The sequence below is a fragment of the Tenrec ecaudatus genome, chromosome 16 (genome assembly GCF_050624435.1).
Source record: "Tenrec ecaudatus isolate mTenEca1 chromosome 16, mTenEca1.hap1, whole genome shotgun sequence".
Taxonomy (NCBI): Eukaryota; Metazoa; Chordata; class Mammalia; order Afrosoricida; family Tenrecidae; genus Tenrec; species Tenrec ecaudatus.
This window is the reverse complement of record NC_134545.1, coordinates 46,282,089-46,300,921: the sequence shown is the minus strand read 5'-3', so window position 1 is coordinate 46,300,921 and position 18,833 is coordinate 46,282,089. Positions and strand designations below refer to the sequence as shown.

Sequence of the window (18,833 nt, the reverse complement as noted above, 5' to 3'; positions counted from 1 at the left end):
TCATTTCCCTCAGCATCCCCTGGCATATTCCCAAGAAACCCTTAATGCAGTTACTGCCCCTCAACTCTACTATCCTGGATTTCATATGCAGAAACATACCAAAAAGAAAACTAAGCTAACAATAACAAAAGTAAATCGAGAAAATGCTCAGTAGAAGAGAAAGCAGTAATGATTAAAAACGAGAACAATGTCAAAAGGGAGATCAAATGATAAGGTGTTATATTTTCCCCTAACTACATCTTAGGCTGTAAATCTTTTTTTTCCTTCAAACATTTTATTGGGGGCTCGTACAACTCTTATCACAATCCATACATACCTCCATTGTGTCAAGCACATTTGTAAATATGTTGTTGCCATCATCATTCTCAAAACATTTGCTTTCTACTTGAGCCCTTGGTATCAGCTCCTCATTTTTCCCCTCCCTCCCTGCCATCTCCCTCGTTCATGAACCCTTGATAATTTATAAATTATTATTATTTTGTTTAGGCCGTAAGTCTTGATGAGGGCAGAAAGCCTCCTCTTTCTCCCAAGGAGCAGCTGGTGGTTTTGAACTGCTAGCCTTACACTTGGCAGCCCACCATGCCACCAGGGTTCCTGTAACCAGGACAACCCCTTCCTATGTGGGGTTGTAACCACAGACGAGGATTAGGATCTATGACCTATTTTGGAGGGACACAAACCTGTCACAGTTGCCATGAGTTGTGGGCTGACTCCTCCAGCACACCTTTATCCAGTGTGTATGTCTTCCATGAGGAGCTGTGGTGCACAGTGGTGAGCTGGTGGCTTAGCTGCCAACCCGAAGGTGCGCATTCATCAGTGGCTCGGCGGGAGAGATATGTAGCAGATGGCTTCAGGACACATCACAGCCTTGGACATTCTCTGGGCAGTTCGACTTTCTCCTCGAGAGCTGCTGTGAGTCGGACTCAATGGCAATGACACATTTGGGGGTTTTGATGTTCCCCAAACTGGCCTGAGCATAAGAATCACTTGGTGCTTGCTAAAAACAGGTTTCTAGCCCTCGCTCCATGTCTGCTGCTTCAGAGTTTCCAGCTCGGGGCTTGGGCATCTCTCTTTTGTACTCTGCCCAGTTGAGTCTTATTAGGTGAATAAGTGGCAAAGGTCCCTCCGGCGGAGCTTGGCACTTGTTTCATTTCCCTCTCCTTTCTAATTCTTCAGCTGCCGTACAGAAACCTGAAGTGGAGGCGGAGCTCAAGGGGACCTTCACAGAGCTCAGGAAGGCTCTCTTTCAGCTGAACATGAAGGATGCCTCCTTGCTGTCCACGGTAGAGTCTGATCCCTCAGTTCTATGGAAGATGCAGCCAGACCGTGTGTGCCGAGTGAACGCATGGGTGACAGCTGATGTCTTAGCCTGCCGCAGTCTTGTCAGAAGGGCAGTGTGCTGGAGAAGGGTCGCTCAGTCTCCCTGCTTTTGCTCTACGTACAAGAAAGTCAGGCAACCTGCTCAGCAGAATTTCTAATCTGTCGCAGTAGGATATACCAGCCTCGTAGATGTTTTCAACACACCACCATATTTTTTCTATGAAAAGTCACTTCACATTATTTTAATAACTTTTCTTCACAAGTTGTATTCATTTGCTAAAGTACTCTTGAAGACCTATTTGATTTAAAAAGAGTTTTTACAACCTTTGAATATAGTTAATACCCCTGGAATATATCTTTTTTTTTTTTTTCACAAGAGAAAAGCTTGTAGTTAGTTCAGGGATCGTTTGCTGGCCCTTAGGAGCGTTTTCCAGTCCAGTCTGTTGGGGCACCACGCCCTGGCCCCAAAGTCCACTTTCAGCATTCCCTGGGGACCTTGCCACTCCATTCCCTTGCTGTTCCGCTGCACTCCCCCAGTGATTTGCCTCGGTGTGGTGGGATCAGGTCAGGTGCAATTCCCACACTGTGCCTCCGGTGCTGTCCCCTGCATCGCCCTTAGTCACTGAGGGGCATCATGTCTCATAGTGGGGCCAGCCATGTTGTTCTCTCTGTGGGCTGGAATATATCTTAAAAAGAAAATAGTCCTTAACTTTTTAAATTGTAGACACACACACACACACACACACACCCTTCCAACTTTTCAGGAAAGGAGTGTATGGGGGGATTCAACCATATTGGAAATTTTTTTTAAGATGAGGTGATTAAATACATGAGTGCCCATTATATTACCTATGTACTCTGTGTGTTTTAAATAATTTGATACCTAGAAAACAGTGCTCTTTTGTTCAGACTTCTGCTGCTAGAGAAATATGTTCAGATAGTTCTGTTTGGAAGTTTAATGGCTCTCACTCACGGCCATCAAGTCAATTCTAACTCATAGCGACCTTGTAGGACAGAGTAGTATGGGCCCTGTGGGTTACTGAGACTGTAACTCCTTACTGGACTTGAAAGCTTTATCTTTCTCCGTCAGGGCAGCTGATGATTTCAAACTACTGATCTTGTGTTTAGCAGCCCAAAGTGTACCCACAATGCCACCAGGGCCCCTGTTTAAACAGTAACCATTGAAAGCATTGGGGAGGGCATAGCATTTTCCATCTGAGTTGTCTGTCGAAGGTGGTAGGCCCAGTGCTGTTCTAGAGAAGCCCTACAATATCTCCGAAAGAAACCAGGCCTGTCTTCATACTCCTAGGCACAGGCTCTCCTCCGTTGGCATGACGCCCATCAGTTCTGCAGCAGAAGTGGGCAGCCCACCAAGAAGAATGTGGCAGGCAGCAAGCGTGTGTGCCCTTCCAGTCAGATCATCTACTACCCACAGGTAAGCATCCCTGAAGGCGGGACACCACTTGGTCCTGCAAAGGAAGCTGTGTAACTCAAAGGCTTGCTTGACTTGTCCCTGCCTGAACCCCCTTTCCCCAGATGGCTCCTGTGGTGATCACTCTGGTGTCAGATGGGACCCGATGCCTACTTGTCCGCCAGAATTCCTTTCCCAAGGGGATGTATTCTGCCTTGGCAGGTTTCTGCGATATTGGTGAGGACTTGATTGCATGTACAGGGGACATGCAGGCCATGAACACTTGCAACACAGTAGCTATTTCTCTATCTTACTGTTGTGGTACCTGAGGTATCAAGCACATTTCTTCCCTCTCTTGTCACTAACACTACCCTCTACATTCACGAGTTCCAGTATTTTACTAGGCAGATTTTCAAACACACAGAAGTTGAAAGAATTACACAGTGAACACCCATAGGCCCACCCCTGTCTAGATACTTCCATTTTTACTCTACTCACTCGATCACATGCATCAAGAAAGATCTACCCATTCCTCTTACTTTTGGGTGTACAGACTATTAGTAGCAGCCCATCTTTCCCTGAATACGTCAGTATTACTAATAACAAGTACAGTTTCATATTCACGGGCAGCGGGTTTTATTTATTTTGTTGGCTTGCCTTGTTTATTTTTGGCCTTGGTAGGGTTTGCCGCTGGTGGAAGTAGCATTAGAACGTCGTGAAGCTGAGGGCAGCGGCCTCTCGCACTGCCGCTCCGACGGTGCCTCACAGCAAACCGGGAGCTGGAAGCACTGCCGTTCCACACAGCCTCAGGCCTGCTTCCTGCAGCTATAGACATTTGGAGAGTTGGGATACCCCTGAAAGGGCTTCACTGAAACTTTGGAGCCCGCTCTGGGCTCCTTTGCAACTGGGCTGTCTGTACCACCTTTCCTGCTGCAGGGGTTTCCTGAATTAATCTGAGTGCTTGCAGGTGAAACTCTGGAAGAAGCTGTGCGGCGGGAAGTCGCAGAAGAAGTGGGCCTGGAGGTGGAAAGACTGCAGTATTCTGCCTCCCAGCACTGGCCCTTCCCTAGCAGCTCAATCATGATTGCCTGCCATGCAACCGTGAAACCCGAGCAGACAGAGGTGGGTTCATAGGCTTTCTTGTAGTGAACAGTCTAACGGGTAACCACTACCCCAGCCAGTCATGTGCTTTCTTTTTTTTTTTAATTTAATCATTTTATTGGGGGCTCATACAATTCTTATCACAATCCATACATACATACCTTGTGTCAAGAACATATGTACATTTGTTGCCATCATCATCCTCAAAACATTGGCCTTCCACCTGAGCCCTTAATATCTGCTGCTCATTTTCCCCTCCCTCCCCACTCCCCCTTACCTCATGAACCCTTCATCATTCATAAATTATTATTCATATGCTTTCTTATGCTGTGGTATTTCCTTTGCTTCGTCCTTCTACCAGCCAGCCAATATCTATCTAGCTCAGCTCTGTCTAAATTACTCAAATTTGTCAAGTCTATGATTTGCACCCTCAGGGAACGCGTAGGCCAGTATGAAAATGGAGTCAGCCAACCAGGCCAGCCTCCTTCTTTGTACATAGCTCAGTCATGAGACAATGTACCTTTCACTTCGGGATTTAACACAGTGCCTTACATATAGCTGGTACACGAGGGCCCCCTCAAAATGGGGCTTTTTTTCAAAGCAATGTAATTAAATTTATTTTATAAAACAACCTTCTCCCCTTCAAAGTCATCTCCATGATACTTCATACATTTGTCAAATCTGCGATTCCATTCTTGGAAACATTTATCAAACTCATCTGTTTGGATGGCTGACGGCACCTCCCTCATTTTTTCCTTCACTTTTTCGACATCATGCTCGTCTGTAGCATCCCTGGCAGATGTCTGAAGTCTTCGGTTTCTCTCACGAGCTTCTGCTTCTGTAGGGTGAGCCCGTGTCACGTACTTGCAGCCTGCAGCACGCAGCTTCCTGCAGAGGACAGACTGCTTTCACTACCAGAAGCCCTTTGCCTGGAAAAAGGGTATCAAAAAACGAAAAGAGTATCATTTGTACTTTAGACGAATGAGTCATACAATCAGTGGAAGCACTAAGGAAAATGTATTACTTGTAATTTATCCCTCCGTGGTACCTACTCTTCCAGACTACGGTCATGTGCTCTCCTTGTCTTGTCTTGACACCGTGTATGTGGGGCCAGGTGCTGTTGGGGCAGAGCAGACTCGCAGGGCTCTCTGTACAGCAGGGCAAGCCACCGCCAGTCCTGGGCCAGCTTCACAAGCGTTTCTCGGTTTGAGCTCCTTCTTGCAGCCTCTCCACCAGGGCCTTCCTCCCTTCCTCTGCCCTTCTCTCTACCAAGCATGATGCCCCTCTGCAAGGACCCGTCTCTCCTGACAGTATGTCCAAGTACTGGAGACAAAGTCTCACCGCCGTCCTTGCCTCCAAGGAGAGTCCTGGCTGTACTTCTTTCAGGACAGATGTGGGTACTCTTTGGCAGCCGTGGCACTTGCAGTAGTCTTTGCTCACACGCCAGTTCAGTGCATCGGGGATTCTTGCTCCGTCTTCCCTATGCAGAATCCAACTTCCACGCACATACGAGCGATTGAAAATACCAGGGCTCGGGTCAGGCGCACCTCAGTCCTTACTTTTCCACCCTTTAAAGAGACGTTGTGCAGCAGATTTACCTAATGCAAGGAGGCATTTTATCTCTTGCTGCTTCCATGGGCATTGATTGGGGAGCCAAGCAGGAGGAAACCCTTGACAAGTCCTAGCGTTTTCCATTTATCTTGATGCTGCCTATTGGTCCAGTTGTGAGATTTTTGTTTTCTTTACACTGAAGGCTGCAATCCTTGATCATCAGCAAGTGCTTCAAATCTTCCTCACTTGCAGCAAGCGAGGTTCTCTCGTCTGCATGAGGCAGATACCACATTCTTCTTCATCTAATCCAGTTTCCCTGGTGATCTGCTCAGCATGCAGATTGATCGAGTGTGGTGAGAGGATTCAACCCTGACGCACACTTTCCCTGACTTTAAACCACACGGTGTTCCCTTGCCTTGTTTGTGTGCACAGGTGCCTCTTGATCCCCGTACTGGCTCCTCATGAGCACGATGAAATTTTCTGGAATTCCCATTTTTCTCAAGGCTAGCCATATTTACTTGTATTTCATCATAAATATAAGTTATATTATAATAATGTTCAGAGGATGAATAAATATAATTTATTTGTATTTATATTTTATATACAGGTATGTATTTTGTCTCTTTTACTGCTGAGCAATACCTCAAACAGATTTTCTCACAGCTTATGGATCTCAGGTTCTGAAATAATGGTGTCACCTTTGGCCATAGTATTATAATTTTTTAAGAATATATATTAATTGGGATTTAATACATATATCGTACCATTCCATAATTCAACCATATCCAGAAGAATTGTGCAGTTGCTTTCACACCACTTTCCAAACATTTCCTTACATGGATACCTTGACATTGTCTCCCCATCACACCCCACCAGTGTTGCATCCCTTCCCCGTAAATCTTATTCCACTTGCTGTCTACGTGGGTTCATCAGTCCTGAGTTTCATATACCAAAAAATGTTATGCCACTGCAAAGTTCAATCATGTCCAGGAGAATTGTGCCACTGCTTCCACAATCCCTTTCCAAACCTGCTTTTTCTTCCTAGGCTCCTTGACATCAGCTCCCCACCCCCACCCGCAGAAACCCTCGTTCTGTTTGCTATCCCTGTAGGTTCATCAGTGTACCAAAATCCAGAAAAACATAGCACAACTTCAAGAGGGTAACCCCCAAAGTCATAGCACGTAGGAGAGACACCCTAATATGAACAAGCAATACATAGTAGTGTAATTTTTGTAGTTGCTGCCTTACATCCCTTTCCACCTTATTTCTTTCAGATCCAGCTGAACTTGAGAGAACTGGAGGCAGCTGCGTGGTTCAGTCATGATGAGGTGGCCATGGCCCTGAGGAGAAAGGGCCCCTATTCCCAACAGCAGGAGGGTGCCTTCCCATTCTACTTGCCCCCCAAGATAGCTATTGCCCACCAATTGATTAAGGAATGGTTAGAAAAATAGAGCTGTTTTTCTTGTCTGCTTAGCCTTGATCATAGCTCCTGAGTACCTCTGAAGGGCATTCCAGAGATGTGTTGATAAAAAAGAGGAAACAAAGGTCATTGCCAGGCTAGTCTCATAAAACAGGGCAGAAGGTGAGCTGACCACAAACCACCTCCACCAGCAGTGTTGACCAAGGTTCTTACTAGTGGACCATCAAAAAGGTTGTGTGAGAAGAAAACCTGATTAGATGTTAAGTGTCTAAATCAGAGGGAAGATTGAGGGATTGATTTTGTTCACCCATTTTCTCCTTAGACCTTGGAAGCAAACCTGTTTTGGAATGTGACTTGGAATGCTTAATTATTCTAACTGCCAAAATGTGCCTGTGCAATTTTGTTTACAATGTTTATCTTGGTATTGAAAAATCTATAGGAAATCCCTATCCATTGTATGTTGTAGAATTCGAATAGAACAGGATAGTATTTTTGAATTACAACATGGTAGTTAAATAAATATATTTGGTTAAGTCCCTTAACAAAATAACCAAGGTCATCCTCTGCATTGAGTTTGATACAGTGAGGTTCTCTAGAGATAGTAAGCCCTTTTTAATATTCTTAGTGCAGTTTTGTTATTGCTCAGTTTGAGAAGCAAGGAAAAGACCGCTACTTTGCCATGCCTGTTTAAAAGAGCAGCTGCCGCCTGGACATGCAGCAAATGTTAACTGCCTTCAATGAAGGGTTAGTACCACCCACTTAAATAAGAGTCATGAGAGTTCATTTACGCCATGTAAAGGGGAGAGCAAAATGGTTCCATTTCTTGAGTTTTATGGGATAAACTAAATTTAGGATTTTCTCATTGTTCATATATGCCATTCTATACCGTGTCACAAAAGAGATTAATTTATTTTGGGGAAATAAAAACATTTCCACACCTTGTTCAGATGTGCTTTTCTACCCTCTGAGGATTTGGGGTGAGGGATCTTTTTATTGGTGTGACAGTGATTTAAGCCCAGGTTCAGAGCCTGCAGAAAGAGTACTCTTTTTTTTATATATATGAATATTCTTATTAACGATTGAAAAGAGATAAAGTAATATCTTCAGCTGATTCCAGCTACAACCGTGTTAAAAACATGTACCGGAAATCTAATGGATATTTACACAACAGAGACTTACAGGTTGAGGTCAAAGGGATTCTGGAACGAGACAAGTTAAAATACCTTTTATCTCAAAGAGACATTGCTCTCGTCATTGCCAGCAAACCATCAGTGTGGGGGAGCCCAAAGTGCCTTTATCAGGAAATAGTGCAGCACGGGATAGGAGGGAATCTGATTGTCCTGTTAGGTTGACACCTGGCCCTCAACCCTGATTCATAGCAACCCTGTAGGGCAGAGAGTTTCTGAGACTGCTGTCTGCCTCATCTTCCTCCTGAGGAGCTACTGGTTGAGGCTCTTCAGGAGCCCATTGCTTAACCCAATGCGTGACCAGGACTCCAGCTTACCGTTATGTAGGTGGAACCCAGCAGGGAGAAGGGAAAGCCCTCTCAACAGAGGTCTGAGATTTCTTCCTATCTTGCTGTCAGGAGAGCACAGTTCAGGGTCCGCGCTCGCCCAATTGTGTCTGTCTGTCCGTGGGTGTGTTTGTGAGCACATGTGGGCACAGCCCCAGTCTGGAAATACTGACGAAGGGGAGTGTTTGGGATTCATGTTTGTGAGTTTCTCAAACTTAAGCATGGAGTAACTGTTTACTTTGATTCATGTGTTTTCTTGGAAAAAAAGAGAATGGCTAGTAGGAGAAGCTACCACCTGGAACTTTGTTACCATCAGTGGGAGGAGGACTTTGGTACAGGATTCCAAGGGGATCTGAAAACTGAGCAGGATTAGGACCCGGTACTGAAAATGACAGATAAATAAATAATAAGCTTTTGGTTCAGGGCTTACCTGGCTAGAAAATATTTATGTGGCAATGAATGATGAAGTGCTAAGGACAAAGAAGTAGAAGAGCGAAAACAGGTACACTTTAAAACAAATATGTTTATATATTTTCCAGCAGAGTGGGCCTGGCTCAAAGTAATTACTCTTTGGCAATTGCAATTAAAAAGCAATTCATGCATTCTATGGTCCAGGGGGCTTCAATAAGTTCATGGAAAAATTCCCTTCTTTTAATTCCTCTTTCCATGTACTTTTTGAAGCCCCCTCAATTTGGCCCATCTATGCCCCCTGTTTACCTAATATTTCAATTCTTGGAGAAAATAAGCATACTAAACCAGAACTACATTGTGAGGAAAGCTTTTTCTCATAGTTAGCTAAATGAGTGTTGCGTTCTGGAATCTCACTTTTCACAAATGTTAAATGCAACTTCAAAATAAATAATAAAATATATTAAGATAGCCTTTAAATTTTTAATTAAAATTTTTAAATTTGAAAATTAAAATATCCATTTAAAATAAAATATTTAAAAACATTTTATTTTTTTCATTTTTAATCGTTTTATTAGGGGCTCATGCAACTCATCACAATCCATACATACAGCAGTTGTGTAAAGCACATCTGTACATTCATTACCCTCTTCATTCTCAAAACATTTGCTCTCCACTTAAGCCCTTGGCATCAGGTCCTCATTTTTTCCCCTCCCTCCCTGCTCCTGCCTCCCTCATGAGCCCTTGATAATTTATAAATTATTTTGTCATATCTGCACTGTCCAACATTGCCCTTCTCCCACTTTTCTGTTGTCTGTCCCCCAGGGAGGAGGTCACATGTAGATCCTTGTAATCGGTTCCCTTTTCAATCCACTCTCCCTCTACCCTCCCAGTATCGCCACTCACACCCCTGGTCCTGAAGGGATCATCCGCCCTGGATTCCCTGTTTCCAGTTCCTATCTGTATCAGTGTACATCCTCTGGTCTAACCAGACTTGCAAGGTAGAATTTGGATCACCACAGGGGACGGTGCGGGGGTGGGGTGGGGTGGAGGAAGCATTTAGGAACTAGAGGAAAGTATTTTCACTGGTGCTACATCGCACCTTGACTGGCTTGTCCCCTCCCCTAGACCCCTCTGCAAGGGGATCTCCAGTGGGCTACAAATGGGCTTTGCGTCTCCTCTCTGCACTCCTCCTTCATTCACTTTGGTAAGATTTTTTTGTTCTGATGATGCCTTATACCTGATCCCTTCGACACCTTGTGATTGCAAGGCTGGAGTGCTTCTTCCATGTAGGCTTTGTTGCTTCTGAGCTAGATGGCTGCTTGTTTACCTTCAAGCCTTTAAGACCCCAGATGCTATACCTTTTGATAGCTGGGCACCATCAGCTTTCTTTGCCACATTTGCTTATGCACCCATTTGTCCTCAGCCATCGTATCATAGTGCTGTGCAATGATATGATTTTTTGTTAAAAATGTATTTTTCATCAGATACTTTTGTTAAAGCTCATGTCAATAATGCCACTGTAAAAATAAGGAAACATTGTATGGTATATGGAATATTTATTTCAATTAGTTTGGAATCATAGGGTCCGAATTAGAAACTCAACTATAACCATTCTTTAAATTTTCCCCTAGTCTCTGGAGAGGAACACTGTGGGAGTTACTGCTGCAGTAACATACCCACTCATAGCCTTGAGTTGATTCTGATGCAAGGGGACCCTGCGTGGAGTTTCCAGGGCTGTAAATCTTTATGGAAGTGGATGGCCTTACCGTCTTCCAAAAAGTGACTGAGGGGTTTGAACACCTAACCTTGTGGTTACAGCTCAAGGAAAAATCAAGATATTTTATGCCTGACATGGTCAATAGTTGGAATTAGAGGTCAAACTGGATTCATTTTAGGACTGCAGGGGCAGTGAATGATTCAGTGTGGCCCTTTTAGCCGAAGTCTCTAACTCTCACCAAACAACTTTTTCCTGCATGGGTCTCGTAAGAAGGTGAGGGAAGGGGTTGATAGGATTCACTTGTGAGTGACTGTTAACAGGATTCCCTGTAATGCCATCCCACAGCTATAAAACAAGCCGTCTGAGAAGCAGGAGGCGGATCTCTGCCAGTAGGAGCCAGGAGTGGGGGGTGTCCTCTGGACCATTGATCCCTGGAGCCAGAGGACAGCTATACCGTTAGAGGAGCAGCCAAAGACCAGGAACCAGGGCATGGCACAGTGATGGACTTGCCAACCCAGAGAGCAAGGGAAGCTGAGTGCTTTTGTGCAGGAGGCTGACTTGTGGAGTAGAGGGCATCTGGGCACTTAATTGGGGAAGCTGGGCTTTCTGACCCCCGGGAGCTTGAGCCGAGTGCCTTCCAGCTGAGGTTTCGTAGAGTGGTATGTCCCTTGGGGCATTTATTAGCAGACTTGGAAGAACTTTGTGACATGTCCTGATAAGCAACTTTATCCCGAGCATTTCTCACTGGCATTACAGCCTGTCAACTTCCTTAATAAACCCTTTAATCATGAATATTGTCTGTGTGGCCACTGCAATGGATATTAGAAACTAAAGAAGTAAAATAGAGAATAATTGAAAACAACACAAGGAGGAACATGAGAAACATCTTAAAAAATAGATGTTTCATCTTGGTAATAGATACATCAGTTATATTGTTAAATGCTGAACGTTAATTAAATGGCACTCATAGATGTTGCATATAGTTAATGTGCTCTACTGGTAACCAGGTTCGAAATTCATGTCCAAACAGGCTAGGAGAAACCTGTTCACCACACCAACATGCATACTTCCATATGGGGATTTGTTACACTAATCTCACAAACACTTAAAAATACTATTTATAACAACTAGAACTATAAAGTAGAGAAGCAGCTCAGGTAAGCTGGTCTACTAAGATTGAAAGTCTGACCCATCAAAAAGTTACGTCTAAGAATCTCAGGCAAATAGAGAATGGCAAAAGCCAGTAAGCTTACTAAGTCATCAGTTCTAACCCACTAGTCACTCCTCATGCCAAAGATGAGACTCTGCTCCCATAGGTTTACAGCCTCAAAACCCACAGGGACAGTCCTACCCTGTCCCATAGGCTAGTATGAGTCGGCATCTACTGGATGGCAGTAGGAAGACTAAGACAAGTGTACTACTAGGAGTTGTCTGCAGTCATCACTGATCAGAGACAGGTTTAGGTGTTTTGTTTGGGATAAACCTGTGTATGTATCAACTGCAATCCTAGTAGTAATATGACAGGGCTTTAGACAGTTCATGGAAAACTAGAATGAAGGGTAATAGGATTTTCCCATGAACTTTTTAAAGCTCTTTGCTTTTTAGATTGAAAATCAGCCATGGGAAACTATGGGTCACAGTGTGATCTGTAGATCACAGAGTCTGCACAGGATCTGGAAGGGTTTGGTGTCATTGTGCCTGGGTTGGCATGAATGGGGAGACTTGAATGGGGAGACTTGACGGCAGCTAGCATTGTAGCCAACATCAACATATTGCCACACTTGCTTCCATTTTATTGCTAAATGTTTTTATAGAAAAAAAACGGGGTCAGTTGTCATGCAGAATGTTCTACATTTCTGGATTTGTTGGCTACTTCCTCATAATTGTTCCTCTAGCAGATTCGTACCGAAAGGTTTGTCAAGCTAATTCAGCCTGCCACCGATTCTATTCCTCTGCCTTTTCAATGTTATCCATTTATGAAACCTTTTTTTCTTTCTTTTTTTGGTTGTGGTTGTCTTTTTAAAAAAAATCATTTTATTGGGGGCTCATACAACTCATCACAATTCATGCATATATCAATTGTATAAAGTACATTTGTACACTTGTTACCCTCATCATTCTCAAAACATTTGCTCTCCATTTAAGCCCCTGGCATCAGCTCATTTTCCCCCTCCCTCCCTGTTGCCCCCTCCCTCATGAACCCTTGATAATTTATAAATTATTATTTTGTCATATCTTACACTGTCCGACGTCTCCCGTCACCTACTTTTCTGTTGTCCATCCCCAGGGAGATTATATGTAGATCCTTATAATCAGTTCCCCCTCTCTACCCAACCCTCCCAATATTGCCACTCTATTATGAAATCTTAGTATTAATTTTCATCACTTAAATTGTCAGTTTGTTTAGTGTTTTTCTCAGTTTCTCAATAATATCCCCTCGTTCCCTGCATTTTGCTTTGGTTGCAGCTTTCTAGATTTTTCTTTCAAGTTATTTAAAGTACCTCAATAGCATTCTTTTGAATTATCAGGTAGTTCCAATCCATTTCTGCCTCAGAAATATTTTTAGCACTGCATTTAGCTTGTTTAAGCCACTCTAGCTTGTTTGTTCATGTTAACTGAAATTGCCAACACCCTTGAAGACATTGTGGTAGTGTAGTATTTATATATAATTTACAGTGCATTGCTGTGTTCGTAGTACACTCACTACCTGTCTCCTCGTGGGTATGAGAATGGGAGTGTGTGTAGTTCTGTATAGTATAGCATTGGTGTTGGCCATTATCTATTATTGATCAGGTTCTCCACCAGTTTTTATCTATGTCATAAATCAATTATTTTTTTCACTTACTTAAAAATTTTTTTAGTATTAAAAAATCATTTTATTGGGGGCTCATACAAGTCTTATCACAATCCATATATACATCAATTGTGTCAAACACATATGTACATTTGTTGCCATCATTCTCAAAACATTTTCTACTTGAGCCCTTGGTATCAGCTCATTTTTTCCCCTATTTCCTCCCCCATGAACCCTTGATAATTTATAAATTAATATTACGTCTTATCTTACACTCCCTGAGGTTGCCCTTCACCCACTTCCCCGCTGTCCATCCCCCAGAGAGGAGGTTATATGTAGATCCTTGTAATCTGTTTCCCCTTTCTCCCTCACCTTCCCTCTACCCTCCTGGTATTACTACTCTCACCACTGGTCCTGAAGGGTTCATCTGTCCTGGATTCCCTGTGTTTCCAGTTCCTATCTGTATCAGTGTACATCCCCCGGTCCAGCCGGATTTGTAAGGTAGAATTGGGATCATGATAGTGGGGGGAGGAAGCGTTCAAGAACTAGAGGGAAATTGTGTTTCATCATCGTTACACTCCACCTTGATTGGCTCGTCTCCTCCCGGCGGCCCTTCTGCAAGATGTCCAATTTCTTCCACGGATGGGCCCTGGGTCCCCACCCCACACTCCCCCTCATTCACAATGCTATGATTTTTTTTTTGGTCTTTGATGCCTGAAACCTGATCCCTTCAATGCTGGTGTGCTTCATCCATGTGGGCTTTGTTGTTTCTCAGTTAGATGGCCACTTGTTTATCTTCCAGCCTATAGAACCCTGATGCTATATCTTTTGATAGCTAGGCATAATCAGCTTTCTTCACCGCATTTGCTTATGCACCCATTTTGTCTTCAGCGATAGTGTCAGGGTAGGCTGGTGTGCTTCTTCCATGTGGGTTTTGTTGTTTCTCAGCTAGATTGCTGCTTGTTTATCTTCAGGCCTTTAAGATCTCAGATGATATATCATTTGATAGCCAGGCACCATCATCTTTCTTCACATTTGCTTGTGTACCTGTTGTCTTCAGCAATCATGCCAGGAAGGTGAGCATCTCAGACTGCTGAATTGTTAGAACAAAGTGTTTTTGTGTTGAGGGAGTACTTGAATAGGGGCCTACTGTCCATTTGTTTCCTTACTACTAAACCTATAAATATATGTAAATAGATCTATTTCTCCATCATATATATATTTACATCTGTACATGCCTGTATTTAGCTATCTATAACTGCCCTTTGCCTCCTAATTCTTGCCTCTATTTCTTTGTACTTTCTTCTTGTCCCACTATCATGTTTATTTGGGTTTCAAGAATTCGTCTAGGTTACTTTGCCCTTGATCCAGCCCTGCCAGACCTCCTATACCCTCTTTGCCACTGATTTTGGATTACTCATTGTTCCCTTGTCCCTGGGTTTGTTAACATACACTTCCTTTCCCCCACCTCCCCCTCTCCCATGTCCCCCCGAATTGTCATCCTGTTGTTCTCTCTTCTGGCTTATCCCACCTATCCCTACCAGGTAGACATGCAGCAACAACAATATGCATCATTACAAGACTGATTACAACGAATTAACAATAGAAAATAAAACAATAGCTACAATAACAAAAAAAAACCCTATAAATAGTTCAGGGTCTATTTGTTGTCCTTTACGAGTGCTTTCCAGTCGAGTCTGATGGGGTGCCATGCCCTGGCCCCACATCTAGCCCAGGGCACTTCATTGCTCTGCTCCCCTGGCTGCTCTGCTGCTGCCCCAGTGGCTGGCTTCGTTGTAGTGGCTCAGGGCAGGCACAATTCCCGCCTTGTCTCTAGTGTTGGCTCTTGTGGTGCTATGGGTCAGTGATGGGGCCATGTCCTGTAGTGGAGCCGGTCCTGTGGTCATCTCTGTGCATTGCTGCTCTGAGCAGAACCATTGCCCTCAGGGCTTGTTGAGCCAGGATGTGCTTCACTTTTTTCCCCTTCCCCCTTGTTGGCTCCCGTGTGCTCTGATCACACCAGTCCCTCTTCTTGAGCTGTAGCTTCAGTGCTGTCCTCTGAAGTGAATTCTTCGGTGGGGGAAGAGCCAATTATTTCTTTAGGAGATTATGAACTACTAACGTTTCTGTGACTCCTGCCATATTAGGTAGGATTCTTCTGGAGACTTCCAGGTTCTGTGTGCTGTTGGCTTTCACACAGAAAAGGAATGAATGGGGCATTCTTTAACCAACAACTTTCAGAGGAAGAAGTTGATGCTCTAATATCTTCTAATGGTAATGAACTTTCTAGAGTTTTTTCTTTGAATCTCTGATATTCCTGGTGTATCATTATGAACGTCAGGGCTTTTGTATGTATAATGTGGTTCAATAAATTACAATTATTCTTTTTTATGTTCAACTTGTCCCACTTTGGGGCAATTTTAAAATAATTATTTTCTGTGTTGATACAGGAGCTCTGGTGGCAAGATGGTTATGCTTTGGGCTGCAAACAGAAAGGCTGGCAGTTCAAAACCACCAGCAGCTCACTGGAGAGAGAGGGGCTTTCTACGCTAGTATAGTCAGTCCCAGAAACTCACAGAGGCAGTGCCACCATCCCTTACAGGGTCACAATGAGTCGCAACCAACTTAATGGCAAGGAGTTTGCTTATTTTTTTTAAAACAATTTATTAGGGGCTCATACAACTCTTATCACAGTCCATACATATACATACATCAATTGTATAAAGCACATCCATACATTCCCTGCCCCCAATCATTCTCAAAGCATTTGCTCTCCACTTAAGCCCTTTGCGTCAGGTCCTCTTTTTTTCCCCCCTCCCTCACCCCCTTTTTTTTCATTTATTAAAAAACACTTAGTTTTTTTAATCTTATTAAACTTTTATTTAATGATTTATTGAATCCTTGTTATGGAAATTTACATGGTAAAAGAATGAACTTTATGCAAGTTCTAGTTTAATAAAAATGTTACTAAAAAAGTTCAATGTCTTTAAAAAATTATTTTATTGGGGCTCATACAACTCGTATCATAATCCATATATACATCTATCGTGTCAAGCTCATTTGTTGCCATCACCATTCTCAAACATTTGCTTTCTACTTGAGCCTTTGCTATCAGCTCATTTTTCCCCCTTCCTCCTGAACCCTTGATAATTTATAAATTATCTTTTCATGTCTTACACTGTCTGATGTCTCCCTTCACCCACTTTTCTGTTGTCCATCCCCCCGGAAGGGGGTTATATTGTGATCGGTTTCCCCTTTCTCCCCCACCTTTCCCTTACCCTTCTGGTATCGCTACTCTCAGTCTTGGTGCTGAGGAGTTTCTATGTCCTGGATTCCTGTTTCCAGTCTTATCCGTACCAGTGTACATCCTCTGTTCTAGCCAGATTTGTAAGGTAGAATTGTGATCATAATAGTGGGAGGGAGGAAGCATTTAGGAACTAGAGGAAAGTTGTGTTTCATCGGTGCTACACTGCATTCTGATTGGCTCATCTCCTCCTAGCAACCCTTCTGTAAGGAGATGCAAGACCTTGATACACATGGTGGTTTACAATACATAGGTGCCTACACTCAGAGTGCGTTGCAGTAGGCTGTGTCCTTAACATGGGCATTGGGCGTATAAATGTCCTCTACTAGGGGGATGTTCAAGGACTTCAATTCTCTCTCTTGCTTACTTCAGAATCTTATGCAGACTAGAGTTGAGATTATGCACAAAGTTTATGCACAGACGTCAATATTTGGGACTCATGGAGAAGTCAACTTGTAAAGAAATATTTTTACTTACTATGTACTCTTTACTTAATATGGACACAATCACACTTAATATTCATTTCAGAAGAAAATGATGCAGGGTGTGCTGGTTAATGCGTCGTCGGTTTACTTGTGGGTTTGTGATCAGTGTTGTCAGGCAGTTGCACTCCCATGCTTTGTAAAAGGTTGGAAGCAGGTCCTGCCAGTCCAGCTTGTGAGCTGTAGGATTCCAATATATTTGAAACCAGGTTCAGGTCCACATCCACAGGTGATAAAACTGATTCTTCTGCATCAGAATCTTCCTCCTCTGAATTGTTACTGGTAACCTGAGTTAGAGATTCCTTATTTATGGAGGGGAGAAAAAAATCACGGGATCAGATACCATTAGAACGAATGGTCATCACAACAATAACAAGCTAACTAAGCACAATGAACAGTTGAATTTCAAATTAAAAAGTAAATGCATATCCTTTGTGATATTGAAAATGAAGTTTAAATAAACTAAAATTTAGCCAAAGAATAAAACATACTTCTTTCCAGAAAAAGTATCTATAAATTGAATAAATTTCTCCCCAATTTTGAAAACATCCCAAGGGAAAGAACCAGAGAAGGTTAAAAGAAAGTACATTTGTACGTGTCTTAAGAGTTTTAAAAGATGTAACTGTAAAAATTAATATTAAAAACAAACAAACCAGTGGTTCTCAACATGTGGGTCGTGACCCCTTTGGGGATCGAACGACCCTTTCACCGGGATTGCCCGATTCATAACAGTAGCAAAATTACAGTTATGAAGTAGCAACAAAAATAATTTTATGGTTGGGGGTCACCACATGAAGAACTGTATTAATGGGTCACAGCATGAGGAAGGTTGAGAACCACTGTTCCAATGAAAGAAGCCAGCTCACCCCTCCCCCCGTGCCCCATGCCAATAAGAAGCTTATGATAAAAACCCTATGCCTGGAGGGGTCCAACCATAAAGACTTTGACTTGATGTGGAGTTCATAGCTTGGGGAGAGAATTCATGTATAGACCTACATATCTTTGCTACTTAAATGGTGGTCAGTGGGCCAATGGCATCCGCCTCACTTGGGAGCATGTGAGGAACGGAAAACATCAGGCCTCTTCTCTACTTCAGCAGATATCTATGCAGTTGACCCTGGGACAATCAGACTCAATCTTTATCTGGGAAGAAAAAAGATGCTGGGTCTGCTAGTGACTTTGAAGGTAAGTGCTTGGTGTTGTCAGGCAGTTACATCCCACACCCAGTAGAAAATCTGCATATAACTTTTGATTCCCCCAAAACAGAACTGTAACTAGCCTATTGATCAGCCTTACCAGTAACACAGTTGAGGAACACACATTTTGTATTTGTATATGTTGTACACTGTATAATTATAATAAAGTAAGCTAGAGAAAAGAAAATATATTGAAGTACTATACTGTGTTTACTGATGCGGATGTCATGTTTACAAGGTACATTGTCTTCAAGAGTACAGGGAGGAAGAGGAAGAGGGAGGGGAGGTCGGTCTTGCTACTTTGGGGTGGCAGAGATGGAGAAGATGGAAGGGGAGGAAGGCAGACTCAGTCTAACTTTATGGAAATGCATTGTACTTTGTCTACCTTTTTTGCTTTTTCATCTCTCTAAAGATGTTTCTACCATTTCCTATAGATCCAGTGCCTGTAACAGAATGGTCCGTGGCTATAAAAAAACTCAAAAGCCAGTGGAATAGCTGGAACCCTTTCCCCATATTCTCCAATGCCAGCTTCCTTTCTGCCACAGATGCTTCTACAGCCTCCTCCTCACCAGGGATTCATCTCATCCAGTAGTCTTCTGTGAATTCCTCTGGA

At 43.1% G+C, this 18,833-nt stretch overlaps 2 protein-coding genes across 8 annotated transcripts in view; one reads left to right on the top strand and one right to left on the bottom strand.

Annotated features, from left to right (window-relative positions):
* NUDT13 (nudix hydrolase 13) overlaps window positions 1–7,739 on the top strand; it is a 29,244-nt gene extending 21,505 nt beyond the window's left edge. For all 5 annotated transcript variants that reach the window (XM_075534293.1, XM_075534292.1, XM_075534290.1 and 2 more), the window contains 5 exons: window positions 1,177–1,283; window positions 2,630–2,755; window positions 2,857–2,968; window positions 3,699–3,853; window positions 6,658–7,739. In XM_075534293.1, coding sequence (XP_075390408.1) covers window positions 1,177–1,283; window positions 2,630–2,755; window positions 2,857–2,968; window positions 3,699–3,853; window positions 6,658–6,834 — 677 coding nt within the window. In that variant the 3' untranslated portion in view covers window positions 6,835–7,739. The remainder of the gene's footprint in view (window positions 1–1,176; window positions 1,284–2,629; window positions 2,756–2,856; window positions 2,969–3,698; window positions 3,854–6,657) is intronic.
* A 9,251-nt stretch (window positions 7,740–16,990) lies between these two features.
* ECD (ecdysoneless cell cycle regulator) overlaps window positions 16,991–18,833 on the bottom strand; it is a 34,081-nt gene continuing 32,238 nt past the window's right edge. For all 3 annotated transcript variants that reach the window (XM_075533717.1, XM_075533719.1, XM_075533718.1), the window contains exon 14: window positions 16,991–17,326. In XM_075533717.1, the coding sequence (XP_075389832.1) occupies window positions 17,096–17,326 (231 nt within the window). In that variant the 3' untranslated portion in view covers window positions 16,991–17,095. The remainder of the gene's footprint in view (window positions 17,327–18,833) is intronic.